Below are 11,845 nucleotides of genomic sequence, written 5' to 3'. Positions count from 1 at the left end.
TGCATATGGATGGATTATCCTTAGAGTGGTGCATTGGTACAATAAAAACCATTTAATAAGCTTCCTGGCTACAGTACTCACCGAGCATATTAAAGCCGTTGATACCGAAGAGAGCTGCATCGCCCTGGCCGCCGGGGAACACATAGAGCGTGGGATGCGTAAAGCGAATATTTCCCACCACATCAGAGGTCTCGAGCAGCTCCCGCAGCGACGTGGGCATCACCATGGGCGCTAGGTAATCTGTGGGATGGCAATCAGGAGGGAATTATAATCAGGTAAACTCCCATTTCAGTCCCACTCGTTGCCCGAACTCACCCAGAAAGCCATTGATGCACTCACTGCTGGTGTCCAGCACATCCACGGGATTGATGCGGATTTTGCACTGACGCGCGAATGATTTATCCGGCAGCGTGTGCCACAGGCCCGCATCCGCGCAATGGATGTTCATGGTGATGGTGTCCGCGTAGGCGCGTATTACCCTTTGTACGTCGTGCTCCTGAAACGCCTCCGCAAAGTCAGCCACCGAAAAGGTTCCATCCTGCCATAAAGGAAACCAGAAAACCATAAAGCGTAAGCGCTTAGGCTGTGTGGACACTCCACTCCTACAGTTACTATAAAACCCACCTGCAGTATCCAGGAACCATTGCCACTGAAGGTGTAGCCGGCATGGATGATGTGCCGATGGCGGGTGAAGCTGCTGAGCAGATTGCGCATGCATTGGATCAGCGTATTGTACTGCGGATGGATGAGCACCTCTGTCACCAGATTCTCGCTGGCATACTGTATCAGGCGTTCACCTGTGGATGGACAGTAAGCATTGGCACATCCATTAGTTTTGTATGGCCTTTACTTTATCCTTTACTTTCAAAGGGAGAATATTTGCTGCCCCCCCCCTTTTGCGTGACCTCGTTTCCGTAGCACTCAGACTCTAATGAATCTATAGCCAATGGAGGGGGCTGTGCTGTGACAGACGCTTAAGGGACTACTGGCACGGACTTGGACTCGAGCACGCACACAAAATCAAGTGGATCTCAATTGTGGGACGATGTTGGGAGTCCGAGTCCCCGCCTCACCCCCTAACATCATGTCTCACGATGCTGGGGAATTATTTAATAAATCTTTAATTTAAATGCTTTAATTAAGTGTGCTCGCTGGTCGGTTGCGCTGCTTCGCTTCAGGTGCGACCTTGCTGGCGACCTTGGCATCTACACCCTCTCTCTGAACCTCCTGCCCGTCCTCTCTGATGATGTGCACTTTATCCCTGAGTTCTGGGCCACCCAAAATGGTTTTATGGGTCACGGTATGCGTACCATACGTAAATAATTTACGCATTTTCCGCACTAAATAGTCGTTGACAAAGAGCCAACAGGCAGAGAGGCAAAGTGACAGAGCGACAGAGAGGGGGTAGAGGCAGAGGCAGGGTCAGCTTTTGCCCATGCAACGCCCACTTCTATATGAATGTGTGTGTGTGTGTGGCAGAAGCAGAGGCAGGGACAGAGCGAACGGTCAAATGTGCTCACGTACGCGTAAAAAATACAAGAAGAGCCTTAACGGGGGTGCACTTCCTATGGCTTCTACCCATCCACCATCCACCATCCCCCACGCCCCACTTCCGCTCTTTCTCTTTCTCTATATGTATGGCTGTCTCTGCCTCTGTCTCTGTCTGTGTGCGTGTGTGTATTCCTGGTGCTTTTTATAAATGATAATCTTTCCGGGCCTCCGACCTGCGTGTGCGATGGCTTATATATTTATCGCATGGAGCCATGTAGCAGCACACGGAATGTTTTTGTGCATGACACCTCGTTCCTTGGCACTACCACACAGCACCCACCCACATTCCCACCCACAGGCCAGGACCTGCGTGTGCGTATACGCAATTCCCATGAATTTAGGTTGCCGCACAGCCATAGCCTCTGTCTGTCTGGTCTGTCACTTGCACACTCGCATAATCGTAAGAATGTATAGTTTATAACTAGGCTGTAGGACACCCAAAGGACATGCCCTGAAGAAGGTGGCATGGCATGGCCTGGCATTAGCATCTCGTTGGGCGTGTAGATTGGGGGTCCTCGTCCCATTGATACACCCTGAGAGAAAACCAGCAAATGGAATGCCAATCGTGCTGCAGATTGCAATAAACTTCAATCTAAAAACGAATGCCAGTCCAGGGCGGGCAATTCTTGCGACCTTATTCCCAGGACAACAGTAAAATAAGTCAGAGGGAGAGAGACTCTCCATCGATATTGAAAGCTATTGGAGCTAGATTTAAACGCAAATCGAATATGAAATTGGACTTTAGATTGGGATGAAAGAGAGGCCAGGGGCCAGGGGCCAGGGGCCAGGTGACACTCTCAAAGCAGACTCCTCGCTCAACCTTAAGACCGCTTGAAGAGTCGCAATCCAAAAGTTGGTGTCCCACACAGACACACACACACAATGCCATGAAAAGTTGCATCAAAGTGCTTAAAGCAAAGCCCCCACCACAGCGCATGCAGGGTGGGGCCACAGTCCGGCACTCGACAAGTCATAAAGGGGGGGGCGAGAACGGAAGTAGATGATCCTGCCCCCTTGCCCCCACTTACACCAAAGTGGCAACATGGCGCCAGATTAACCGTTAATAGTTGCGCTTCGCTACGGCCAGCCAGTGTTGTCCCAACTTTGAAAAAAAAAAAAACTAAAAACAAAAAACGAGAAACGAGAAAAAAACGCCTAAAAATTTCCATAACAGGCGGCAGGCGGAAACTTTTTGTGTTTTTTATGATTTTCTATATATTTCTTGTTTGGCTTTTTTTTTGTATTTGACTACAAAGTAATTACAGTTACGGGCGCCGGTCAGCCTTTCTGCTTTCTCCTCCTTTGATACCTCCTTTGCAGCACTCTGCAGCCCCAAGGGCCCCCAGGAAAAAGTTTCCTGTCAAGCCAACGCGCACGTGTAAAAAAAAGTTTAAAAATGACCTTTCGCACCCCGAAAACCCCTCGCCCACTTTCCCCCTCATTTCATGCTCTCCCGCTGCCCCAAAACTGACCGCAAAAAAGGCTGGAAAATTGCTCAAAATTAAATAAGAAGGCAGGCGAACTGCGAGCTGTCGCAAGCAGGATGCCAGATGAGTGGCAGATCCTTCAACCATGGCATAAGTTTGAGAAAATGTTCAGAAATGGAGCAGAAAAGGTTCAGTAAAACGCAGATACGCTGCACAAAAGCAGAAGGGAAAAGCAGAAAAAATATTTGAAATAGATTAAATAATTAAATTAAATAATTGGCTGAAGGAACGTCGCAGATTTAACAGTTCAATAGTGAAATTTGTTGTCAAAATTTGAATATTATGAACAGATTATTTAAAAGCTGATTCAAAATGTCAGTAAGCGTGAATATAGCAGAAGAACTTGTATGCTAGAAAAACATTCGGTAGAATGAAACTTTGAAGAAACATTAAAAATGGTAGAAAACAAAAGCTTTGGCTTGATACTCGTATAAATACCCAGTCACAGCTATTTAATTGACAAGAGTGACAAATTCCATGATAGATCATACACTTCTCTGTTTAATTAAAACAAAAAAGTGTTCTTGGGTGTACACTGTACATACTGATTATGATTTGAATTATGGGTATGAGTTTTACCCATCAATGCCAACAACATAGTTCTTGTATGCAGGAGCGGCAGCAGAGCTAATGGCCATTGGCCACTAATCCCTGGCAAATATGATGATATGATGATTTTTTATTTAGCGGTTACAGTCGCTGCGCGGGACGGGCCGCTCGACATGTGGCCTGGTATTTATTATTGACCCGTTGCCGATGTGCCGTGGGGCCATCATTAATCAGTCGGGCAGCCGCCAGGGCAGCACATAGTATGCCGGAATTATCTCTGGTCTTGTCTATGGTCTCTGGTCTCTGGTTACGTAAATGTGTGGACTGGCATGGACTGGCATGGACTGGCATGGACTGGCATGGACTGGCATGGACTGGCATGGACTGGCATAGACTGGCATGGATTGGGATGGACTGGCATGGACTGGCATGGATGGATGGCAGCTGTGGCTGGATGCAATGGATTGAGCTGGTGGTGGCATTCTCCTGTTGAACACGACCGATAACATGTTGTAAACGTCTAGCGGTATGTTATCAGCCATCCTGAACTAACCTCCCACTGCAGCACTGCCGCTCTCCTGCTCTCCCGCTCTACCGCTCTCTTTCTCTCTCGCTTCTTTGCATAATTAAAAGGATGCTCGCGCAAGGCGTGTCCCGCTCTCCCGCAAATGACAGACGTCAGCTGTTCTGTTCTGTTCTGTTCTGCTCTGCTCTGTTGTGTCCTGTACATGTGTCTTGATATTAATTGATGTCCTGTCACCATGACACCATCATCATCATCATCATCATACACAGCAATGGAAGGAATGGAGAATGGAGAACAAATCAGGGAACGGCAAGGTAGGTTTGGGGTACACTTGTCATTTCTATTGCTGCTTCTTGTTCCTCTTATTCGTCTTGTCAGGCATAGTTTTATTTGCTTATCGCTGCCGCCCCCTCCAGCAGCAGCAGAGTAGTTCCTACATCTCCTCCTTCGTATCCCTCTGCTGCTCGTATCGCTTCTCTCATATGCAAATCATGTCCATCCATCTATTCTGTCAGTCTGTGCACATCTCCCTCACCCACTCTCTGACCCTCTCACCCTCTCTCTCTCTCTGTCTCCTATTCTCTCGCTGTCTATCTCGTTTTCTCTTCTCCTTTTCTCTGTCAGTTAGTCAGTCTGTCAGTTTCCTATTTGCCTAACTTTTCAGTCAGTGGAGGCGTGAGTTCTCCTACTCATCTCTCCCTGCTCACTCTCCATGCTCTCCATTCTCTCTCTCTTTATGGCTTGAATTATGCATGAGACACACACACACACACGCACATAGTAATTGTCAATACGCGGCCTTGTTGCTGTGTCCCTCATTCTCCCCCCACTAGCTTTCTCCTACTTTCTCCTGCAAGGCACGGCATGGACCCTGTCTATCTATCAATTTTGCATACGTTTTATCTCAAGAATTTCTATGGGTTTTGAGGTTATGCTGGGTCGTGATACGACTCTTTGGCATCCCTCTCTCTCCTCTCTCTTTATCTCCCTTCCATTGTGCCCACTCGTCCCCGCACATCATCCTCTGCATCCTCGTCAACATCCTTTTCAATGCTTATGTGGGTTTCGGCTTAGGCACGAGAGAGATAAGAATGTGTCCAAATCCCCGATGATCCGTAGGCTGAGCGGAGAAGTGGAACACACTTGGAGCGGCAAATTGGGGGAACGATGAGTGATGTGTGGCCGTACGTAGAAGGAGAGAACAGCAAAGGAACAGAAGGTAGTGCAGAGATAACAGAGAAAGCAGCAGAAGACTGTGCTCAGCAGTAAGTGGAGAGTGGAAAATCGAAAGTTGAGAAGTGAAACGAGTTGAATAAAGGCTATGAAAAGAACTAGAATTGAAGTAGAAAAGAAGCGTTCGAATTTAGCCCCTTGCCCGGCTCCTTGCTTGGTGTCCTGAAGTCTATCCATATGCCAACTTACAGTTGTAGCAAAGTAAAAGGAAGTTCCAGTAAAGTGAACTTTTCCTGAAACATCGTAAAGCAAGTCTCTGGTGCCTAACGATTGCAGCGTCGAGTGGCGAGTAGCGAGTGGGATTTGTGGGTTGCAGAGAGTGTAGTGTAGCTCCCAGTGGAACCCTAGCGAGTGGCGAGTGCAAAACCAACAACGAGAAGCGCAAAACTTTCAAGGAATCAATCACTCGAGCAGCAGCAACTTTCAGCTTTTGTTTCTGGTCAAGGCCCCAGCGTCAGAACCTATTGAAGCGTCACCCATGGGAGCGTTTGCTTGATGAGGAGCACTTTAAGAGCAGCGCAGAGCAGAGCAGAGCGCACCTGCTGCAGAGTTTCAAAGTTTCTGCCCGCCTGTCCGCCTGTCCGCTGTCCGTCCCACAAGCAAACTTAACTAAACTGTGCATCAAACTCAATTTTTCAGGAGAGTGAGAGAAGGCGAGACGGAAACTTGCGACTTGTGGGAAGTTGGGGTTGGGATGCTGGAGGAGCGGCGAGGGAGAGCTATAAAACATGAATTATGCGCTTGTTAACGAATGTTTGTAATTGCTGGCAAAAGTTTCTATCTACTTTGACGCTGTCGCCTCTGTGCCTTTATGCACACGAGTATCTCCTTTGGCAGTTGTTCCGACAAGTGTCCTGCTCCTCCAGCTCCTCCAGCTCCTCCTCGCCACAAAGGCAGCAGGCAGCACGCACGAGGGCTGGACAAATCGTGGACCAGAGAACTCTGCTCTGTTGGGACGCAGCAGGACGAAGCACAAAGCGCTCACTGAAGCGAATGCATTCTGTGCATTCTCAATCGCGCCTCAAGAGCCTTCGCCCTGCGGCCTTCAGGATCCCTGCCTCTGCTGCTGCCTTTGGCTGTGGCTCTGCTTGTGTCCATAGCTATGCTTGGTGTGGCATGTGGCACTATGGCTGGGCGGCTGTGCGGCTGTGCGGCTGTTTTGCAGCATCATTATTGGGCTTGGACCGCGGCGCTCTGAGGCGGGCGCCACTTGAGAATTTTGTTTGAGTAGTTTCGAAACGAAATGCGATTGCGAAATGCAAATGGAAAAAAATTTAACAACGGCAGGCGCTGCCAACTTTTTCCATGCCATTGTCCGCGGCGGCTGAATGGGAGCGCATTGAGCGCAGGTGTTGCACTTAGCATGTCCTTCAAGGACAACGGCTCAACGTCAGAGCAGCAGGAGCAGCAGCAGTAGTAGGAGCAGCGTCAGCAGCAGGCAACGCCTGATCAGTGCCTTTATGGAGAAGGGCATTGTCTCAGGGAAAATGGTTCCGCTTGAAGTTTTAGGGTCATCTAAGCGGACTCCAAGTGCTTGTAGAATCACATTATTATCCCTATTTTTAGATGGTATCAAACTATAAAAAGCAATGCCCACAAGTGGCAACATCCCTTTAAAAAATGATTACACGCCAATGAGGTACTTGAAACAAAGCGATTATGAGCAGGCAGATGGAATCTCTGCTGCAGAGCAGCCAATCAAAAGATGATTCGAATCTCCGTCAATCTCTGCGTCAACTTTCGGAGTCCCTGTCGTGGCAATCATCTCCCAAGCCAGGACTCAACGAAGTGCGCAAACAACAAACAACGCGGCAAAAAAAGCAAACACACCACAAGAGACAGCAAACAGCGGGCAGCGGAGAGAACAGAGAGGGAGAGAGAGCGCAGGAGGAGGAGGAGTAGTAGAAGAAAAGCTTTCCCACCGTCGATGCACTGGAAGCCACTTGAATGCATTTCAGCAACGTTTTAGCCTAATCCGCAAAGAAAACAGCAGCAGCAACCAGCAGCACCAGCAACCAAGAGAGCCAGCCCAGCCCGCACCCGCACCCGCAATCCAGTTCAGCTTCAGCTTCAGTTCTGTGCCTCATTGTTCCATTCTGCCTCTGTCGATAATGATGTTGATGATGATAATGTTGTTGTTGTTTTGTTGCTGTTGCTGGCTTTGCTGGCGTTGTTGCACTTTGGGGCAAATGAAAATGCAGCCTCTCGGGGGTGTGGGCTGCTCTGTGCATGGATTTATCACAAAAGCCAGAACAACAAAAGCATGAAAGCATTAAAGCGTTGAGCTTTCGTTGGCTTTTGTGCATTCAATTGTTGGTTGCCCCTGCGCTCTCTCTTTGGGGCACGGTACCCCACCCCACTCGTTCAGGCTTATGGCTTATGGATGGCTGCTGCCACAGCTGCTGTTTGCAAAGACAATTGTCATAATAATTCGTTAGGATAACTTTGTAATTTGCCAGAGGCAGCTTCTTGCTGCTTTTGCTGCTTTTGCTCTTCTTCTTCTGCTGATGATGAGCTCTCGATGAAGTGAAGGACTTACGCTGGATACTTCCACCGATTGGCAGCACACACTTCAAATGCTGCAACATGTATTTAAAGGAGGACGCAGCAAGACTTACCGTGACGTGCCTCCTCGCCCTCGGGCGCATGTTGTGTTATTGTATTGAGCTCCTCCTCCAAATCGACGTGGCAATCGGATACGTCCCAGGAGAGGAATCCTGCAACAGAGAAGAACAGAAAGAAAGAAAGAAAGTCAGATATGCATATCAGAAAATGGCAGTGCCAGGAATTGCTTTCAAGGGGAAAAAGTAAACGGAGAACGCAGAACCACAAAGAACATTTTGGATTGTGGATATGGCAAAACGAATCAGCAGCCACTCGGAAGTGCATTTATTATTGGATTTTGATTTTGAATATGGCAAGGAAAGGGGTAATTGGTTTATGTTTATGCCACACAAGAGTTCTCTTTATGCCACAGCTGGCATCCAAGACCGATTGTTTCTGCTGGTTTCTGAGAGAGGGAAACTTCTGTATAAAAATATGTGAGTGTGTGGCAAGGCCAAAAGGTCATCATGGATTTGCCCAAACCAACGTCAACGCACTCATCCATCACTTTTGCGGGGCAGCACCAGCCCCGAGACTCATACATTAGTTTATGCATTAATTTTGTGTAATAATTGTGCACAGTGTCTGCAAATAGTAGTTGGCTCTCGGTAGTTTTTTTTTTTTTTTGATAAATGAGCAGCCAGGGGTAAACAGAGAGAGAGAGAGAGAGAGAGAGAGAGAAGAGAAAGAGAGCGAGAACAAGGGCGAAAGCGAGGTCGCATTCCGCATACGCCACGATGGACATGAATCCCGCACCCCGCACCCCCTGGACGCCTTTTGATATTTGTTCAGACTGTGCCCTGTGCCCTCACTGCCCATCCAGTCCGTGTATTATGTCATTTGGTCAACAAATTAAGTCAGCCCCCCAACTGCTCCTGCTCCAGCAGAGTGCTCTCCTCTTCCATCACCATCACCATCAGGCGACTTTCGAGGCGAGTATTTGCAAACACTGAACACAACAGCTAGAGAGCAACTGGAGGGTCTTCTAGGGGGTACTAGGGGCACTCTGCCAGATCCATCATTTTCTATTCTATTCACCCACAAAATTAAAAGGGATTTACATTTAGCCGATCATTTCCATGGAAGCCTTCTATGGCATATCAGCCATAGACTTTTCAAAAATAAAACAAAATAATAATCATTATTTGGGGTCTCTGCTGGAAGGACAGGCAATGCAGTTGGCTGTTATGTACCCTTAGCTAGGGTATACATAAAAGGGCAAACTACTCTCTGGGCAGAGCGCCTATGCCCAGCCTCGCCCCATTCCCATTGCCCATGCCCTGGCACCAGGATCATTAGCATGCCCCCGTCTTTCTGTTTCTCCTTCTGTTTGAAGGAAGTTTTTCATTTATGTGGATGCAACCAGGCAGGAAAAAGAGTGTGGAGGCAGCGTGGCAGGTAAATTAATCGAATCTCTCTTAGGAGACTGCCTGCCTCCAGCTCCCCTTTGAAGTTACGGCCTTTGGGCTTTAATTTTCCATCGCATCCGACAGATTGTAAATTATCCCGTAAGCCGCTTGGAAAATTTAATGAACAATCCCGCCGCCTGCCTGTGCCTCCTGCTCCCTCGGCGCCCATGAATGCTCCCATGAATAACTTACTCCAAACGAGACCTTAATGAGTGCTCAACTTTCATTTTTATGCTGCCACGTCCGGCAGAGGCGTCTGGCACCAAAAAGAACAACAAAAAATAAGGTGTGGCAGCCCCATTTGCCTGTGGCATGTGGCAGATATGTTGCAATATCATTGAACGGTGAATAGCTTCCATATGATCCTTGTGTTACTGCTCCTGGCGACTCTCTCTCTCCCTCCTACGACATTCTTTTGTGTCCCAAAAAAATCAGCTCTTTCCCTTTACTTCTGCCTCTCTCCCTCCCTCCCTCCCTCCCTCTCTTTGCGGCAATTTGCGGCACAAATGGCTGGCAACAGCAGCAACAAAAGGCGACGGCAGCAGCAAACAGAAAGGAAGTGAACTTCAAGGCATAAAAATGTAAAATCTTAACACTTTTTTACAGCCAGTGCCAGCGCCAGCGCCAGCACAGATACAGAGCACAGGATCAGGCAGAGGCAGAGGCAGTGGCAAGCAAAGAGAAAGGAAGGGAAAAGCAGGGAGAAAGGAAAGGCGCCAGCACAAAGGAGGAGGCAACAATGTGTGTGGTATGGGGCAGCAGAGGCACACGAAGCCAGATGGCAGTCAAAAGCGCCTACAGCGATTGCACAAAAATAATGAGAAAGTGCGCCCAGGATATGCGGCGCCCAGGATATATATATATAATATATATACGTGTATGTGTGCATGAGAGGATGTGCCCCTCTCTCACTCACACTCACTCCTTGCATCTACCTCTCACTCTCTTGAGCAATCATCGAGCGAATGAAGCCACTCAGACGCTGCTCGGATGGATGGGCTGAAAGAAGGTTCTCTCTGTGTGGTGTGTGGGTGTGTGGGTGGGTGTGTGGCAACTGGCTACAGAATCTGAGTCACACTCTCTACTCGCACTAGTACATGCCACTCCCCCTGCCCCTTTGACTCCCCCCACTGAGCTGCTGTTGGCGCTCTTTCATTTAATATTTATGCGTTGATATCTGTGAGTGAGACTTCAATTTGCTTGGTGCCACATCCAGTGTGGCAGGCCTCGCCCTCACTGTGTGTTTATGTGTGATGTGTGTGCCCGTGCCCGTGCCCCTTCCCCAGTCGCGCTGCTTTATTTATTTATATTTAATTTCTGAGCTCAGAAACAGAATCCGCTCTAAGCCCTGCCACTCTGTGTCGCTGCCACCACCACGGCTGCCTTGCTTGATACTTTCGCACGTGAAACGCCCGACTCCAGCTCAAGTTTTCCAGCTCTGTCTTTCGCTACTTAAACAGACGGCGTGGAGATCCTGCCCTTCCCCTTACCACCAAAGAGCCTTTGCATTCTGATGGCTTCCGATGGCCAACTGCAACAGCGTTGCATTTGTGGCCGCTTATTTCAGATAATTTGCCTCTTTTGCTGCATTACCCTGGCGGCAGTGGTGGTGGCAATGGATGTGGCAGTAGCACTGCTGCAGGCATATATCCTGCCACAGCAGCACATTCCACGTACCATCCATTGCACTCCTCCACATTCGATTGACTGTCCCGACAGCGCCACTAATCGAATGCAAAACGTGACAGAGACAGAGAGAGAGAGAGACAGAGAGAGAGATAGCAAGGAAACACCTGTTCAGGACTCTTCCCGTGTGTAGCATGAACATGGACACCCAGCCAGCAGGTGTAGCTGTGTGTGCCTGTAGCTATTTGTGCCTCTGTGTGTAGGTGGGTGGGTGTGTGTGTGTGGATGTGTGTGGCATGCAATGTCATTGCATCTATCTGATGCCGCTTCCGTTTTTCAGCGTAATGATTGCTGATATGGCGACACGCCTCCCTCCCTGTGACACGCTTGCCACTCGATTGTTTGCACAAAATAGTTGCATAATTTTGTGCGGCGCCCCCACTAAAAGCCACTCGAGAGTCGTACTCGTCGCGTGGGGCATGGCAGCATGGTTGCAGGGACTGGTGGGGGGTTCGTGTTGATTTTGATGTAGCTAAAAAGCCACTTGTCGTTTTTGTTGTTGCAACGACGACCCTTGAAGCCGCGCGCGCGCTCCGTACAGAGGGTAGGCGAAGCGCGTTGAAAAAGTTTGCACAGCCAAATGAATGATGCCGCCGCCTCCATCTTTTCAGGCTCTTGTCTCCTCTCACTCGCTCACTCTCTCTATCTGTATCTCTATCTCTGCATCTCTGCATCTCTCTTGCCACAGTTGAGAGGCTGTGCTGCAACTGTTGGAGGAGAGCAGCGAAAAGGGGCTAAATGTTTGGAAATGCATAAATAAACACATTAAAAAGAAATTAAACACTTGCTCTCATTAATTG

General features: G+C 48.6%; 1 protein-coding gene across 1 annotated transcript in view; it reads right to left on the bottom strand.

Moving 5' to 3' along the window:
- LOC111074629 (microtubule-associated protein futsch) overlaps window positions 1-11,845 on the bottom strand; it is a 43,007-nt gene that overhangs the window by 16,974 nt on the left and 14,188 nt on the right. Inside the window, exons 3-6 of the mRNA XM_041595815.1 lie at window positions 7,965-8,063; window positions 625-797; window positions 316-538; window positions 82-240 (exon numbers count right to left, since the gene is read on the bottom strand). Of these exons, the coding sequence (XP_041451749.1) occupies window positions 82-240; window positions 316-538; window positions 625-797; window positions 7,965-8,063 (654 nt within the window). The remainder of the gene's footprint in view (window positions 1-81; window positions 241-315; window positions 539-624; window positions 798-7,964; window positions 8,064-11,845) is intronic.

This window comes from Drosophila obscura, unplaced genomic scaffold (assembly GCF_018151105.1).
Source record: "Drosophila obscura isolate BZ-5 IFL unplaced genomic scaffold, ASM1815110v1 contig_84, whole genome shotgun sequence".
Classification (NCBI taxonomy): domain Eukaryota; kingdom Metazoa; phylum Arthropoda; class Insecta; order Diptera; family Drosophilidae; genus Drosophila; species Drosophila obscura.
The sequence above is the reverse complement of the archived record's forward strand: the minus strand, read 5'-3'. Positions and strand labels throughout refer to the sequence as shown.